Here is a 4,185-nt window from a genome sequence, read left to right on the forward strand (position 1 = left end):
TCTGACCAAAACTAACAGTTAAGGAATTCTAGAGGGAGAAAGTAGAGGTTTTTTTTTAAAAAAAAATTTTAGATGTCTAATGGGAGATAGAGCTTAAATATATTGCCTAATTTTTGTGGTCTACTTTCTCTCTCACTTACAAATGAGTAAAGATAAATCTCTAATTTGTCCCTAATTTTTGCTAGAGATTATTATTTTTTTTGAGGCACAATAGTTTGAGTCATGCTCACTATGTGCCTATGAAAAAAGCAATGCAAATATTGGTAACCATTGATAAATGAGGACTTGTGACACACCAAGTCATTTCATTAAGACTCTCCGTTAATAAGTAACACAACTAATGTCAGAACATAGCGACATCAGACACCAGTGCTCTATGTCAGCCTTATTTCTACTGGCCAGAAAGGGGAGAAGGACAAGAGAAAGGAAACAAGAAAGAAGGTGATAGAAGAAGAATAGGAAGAAGAGAAGGAGAGACGAAGAGGAGGAGGAGAAAATGTTGCTTGTTTGCTTATGAGCTGCCATGGACAATGTTTAGCAGTCATCCGTTATTCTCTCAAATTTTGTGATAATCCTCTGAAATAGATATTATCTATATCTTATAGTTGAGGAAGTCCAGTCTCAAAGACGTTGCATTCCTCAACTAGCTGCACAACGGTAGTGGCCTGTCTTCTATCACAGCACGACATTCATTCCAGGCTCTTCCTATCTCTCTGTATTTTTAAAAATGGACATTGCAAAATTCATGTTACATTTTATTTGATTTCTGTAAGAGCAACGGATCAGAAATTAAAAAACAAACGAAACTCTGGCCCCGCACCATGGTGTGTTGATAGTATCCACACGCTTTCAGGAGGAAAATGAAAATCGGTTTCGGGACTAAAGTGAAAGTAAGGAATTAAAAGTTAATATTAAAACGGAAACAAAGCCACGTTTTGTGAAGCTCACATTATAATAGCAGCACATTGGATCAAAGGATGTGATCTCACTTCATAGTAAAACAGGTCCTGCAAGCCCAGGTAACTCAGGAAGCAGAATGGTAATTATTCACAGAAGAAAGCAGGTAGTGTACTGTTACACTACTACAGCAGAAAGTCAGAAGGTCACGGCGCTCGCAGGGTAACTTACACAACTTGGAACTGTTCGGCCCCCTTTAAAGAGAGATAAAAAATGGGAGAGAATGAAGCGAGTTTACCTAACACATCCTTGCAAGGTAAGTGCCAAGAGCCGCGGGAATTTCTGCCGTCAGAAATTTAAGCAGTGTCCATTACAGTGTGTGTGTGTGTGTGTGCCTGTGTGTGTGTGTGTGTGTGTGTGTGTGTGCGTGTGTGTGTACTGGGCTGAGTTTCAATGTGTTTTCTGACGGTGGGGAGAAAACGTGGGAATTGTTTCAGAAGAAGCTGGCTGTCTCTGTTTTTTGCTCAGCAACTTGACCGACACAGACAGACACACTTAGGGAGCACAGGGAGATGCTTATGCTTATTACTGCCCAGCGTAGTGCTGGAGCAATGGTGCAACCGACCTCTGGTTCATTATTCATTTTAGAGCTTTCCCCAGAGAGATGGAGCACGGGTTTTTGTCTCTACCTGTACAATTTTTATTTGTCATCAAGTTTTTCCACCTCTGGGTTTTATCAGCGAAGTGTCCTTGTAATAATGGAACTATTTCTAAAAGGTGGGAACCAGGATCTCAGCAGAGAGCAAGTCAGTGGGGAGAGCGGTCTGTTTTCCATGCCTTACTTAATCAGATACCTTTGTCCTTTGAAGGCACTGGCTCTGTTGACATTGGCTTGACACGGCTGCTATGGTTAGGCTTGTTGATAGAAACAAGTACAAGGTTCCCCACATGTTTCACTTTTCTGAGTGAGAAAAATCTTTTCCTAAAAAAAAAAAAATAGAAAGTGGGCCGAATGCTTATTTGTTGCTATGGTTTTTAGTAGTCTACTCTCTTATGAATTATTTACCACTTTTACAAGTAACACTTTAATCACAATTTTTTTAAAAATCTACTTATAATACCATTTTTAAAATTTTGTTGTGTTCTTGTGAAGTTACCAAGGAAATTCCCAAGCCACCCAGTTTTCCATAAAGTGCATGCAATCAAACATATAAAACTACATCTGTGAAATATAACACATGCAAGAATAGTAATGAGATGATCATAGACATGCCTGGTTATAAAAGTATAGAATCCAATTAATAGATTTAAATTATCTTCTTTATTCTCTTTAATAAATTCTCTACTTAACCTGCTTAAGAATCTCAGAAGCTTATTTTTAGTTCTGTATGTTTCCTAAAAACGTTTTTGAAACACTGCATAAAATGCTATTGTAAAGCATTTTTAATTTAAAGATTACCAAAAAAAAAGTCATTTAGTGCATTCCACTGAAGAAAAACTAGGAGGTAAAAGGCTCCTTTAGCATAATCCTATGAAATATTTTATTTTTATGTGTTTTATGGACAAAATATTATGCACATGATTCTTACTAAATTGTGTCTGTAATATATTTCCTTGAAAAAGTATATGCTGTTCATATAATAATGATTTTGTGTGAAATATATATGACTGCTAGGCAGCCATCTGCACAGCCTGTCCTAGAACTGTGTGGGCGCATCACCTGTGTCTGCATTCAAGGGGCCAAAATAAACTAAGGAAAACTGGGCCTCTCCTCTGTCCCCTTATCAACCCTTTTTGTGTCAGAATCATGGGTAATATTTATTTCTTATTTTAGAGTCTTAAAATGTGTATAGCTTTTCTGTTGTTTTTTTTTTCCTGACACTTCTATGTATGTTACATTTCTGGTACGTTTCTGGTACGTTTCTGGTACCATGTCGCTCTGTAAAAGGGTGATATATATATATTAGAATTAATAATCAGTGTATATAAAAATGCACAAAGTTTGTAACAAAAGATATAGTAAATAATTTGAATGTCATGGTCTCAGTTAGAAAATGAGGTGCTTAGATCCATAAATCTTCTGTAGTTGGGAAATGCGTGTGAGATCAGTTCTGTCCCAGGGTATTTTCCTGTGTGCATTCTGTGAAAACTTTTCAATAGAGAATGTGTTCTCTTCTGATCTCATCTGAGTCAATGTATCACTGGTAGATCTACAGAGAGCTCAGATATATCTTTTTGGAATATTGAAATGCTTCCATTCCAGTTGTATTTGTCTTAAGATTATTAAGTGAACCTATTAGTCAGGTGAGAGTTAATTAGAAACAAAAGTACTTGGGTTGTTGGTTTTAAATTATTTCTGGATGCATTTCAAATTATAAATTAAAGCACTATGGAGATTATTTGCAGCTTTATTCGTACATGTGAAGGTAAGAGGTTTTGATAAGTATGTTTAATATTTTATAAAAGAAATCAAGTTTTATCCTGGAATCTTCATGTATGTAATGCTCTAACATTCTGTTTTCTGTGCAACACCCTGTCCTGTAACTGAGCTGGAGTTTAAAACGTATCCAAGTGAATAAAAAGGCATTTTGCAATGTTGTTTAATTTTGCCTTGACTTGATAGCATTTACCAAAATACTCTGAAGTTCTCTGAAATAATATTAGTTATTATCAGCTCTACTTATGAATAAGTGTTCTCTGGTAGAAACGACTATATTCAAATACTGTTTTGTACAGCAAACAAGTGGATGATTTAAGTGTTTTGGCTATAAGATAATAAATGGCAGTAGATTATTATTCAATGTCCATCATATACTTTGAATAATGGTTTTCCAAGGCCATGCATCGTATGTAGATTTCTAGATTCATTGCACCATCTCTAGCCAGAAATTGTGGGGCTAACCATAGACATTGTCAATGATTATTCATTTTAGGACTATTTTCCTGTAGGTCTCTGTCCTATTTTTACACCCCGAAGCTGGTTGAGTGAGTCCTGGTTAGTGGAGCCCATAAACTATCAACATTTAATATTTCCAATAGTATTGGGAACCTATTCTTTTCTAAAAGAAAATGCAGGTTATCTTCAGCTTACTGTGAACACATCTCAGTTATCTTTTCAAACATGAAAAGCAATCTCACCCTTTCAGTCCCAATGAAATGTAACCCTGCAGACAATTATGTAAAGATTCCATACGTGAAGGTTTACAATATTCTCAAGATTCACAAAATAGAATTATATACAGTAGGATAGAATGCCAGAATTTTCTTTCTAATTTTTTTAAAATATAA

General features: G+C 35.8%; 1 protein-coding gene across 1 annotated transcript in view; it reads left to right on the plus strand.

Moving 5' to 3' along the window:
* The first annotated feature begins 753 nt into the window (after window positions 1-753).
* Window positions 754-4,185, plus strand: part of NAALADL2 (N-acetylated alpha-linked acidic dipeptidase-like 2) — an 825,315-nt gene continuing 821,883 nt past the window's right edge. The window contains exon 1 of the mRNA XM_014546150.1: window positions 754-1,213. Within this exon, the coding sequence (XP_014401636.1) occupies window positions 1,171-1,213 (43 nt within the window). The 5' untranslated portion in view covers window positions 754-1,170. The remainder of the gene's footprint in view (window positions 1,214-4,185) is intronic.

This window comes from Myotis brandtii, unplaced genomic scaffold, assembly GCF_000412655.1.
Source record: "Myotis brandtii unplaced genomic scaffold, ASM41265v1 scaffold432, whole genome shotgun sequence".
Classification (NCBI taxonomy): domain Eukaryota; kingdom Metazoa; phylum Chordata; class Mammalia; order Chiroptera; family Vespertilionidae; genus Myotis; species Myotis brandtii.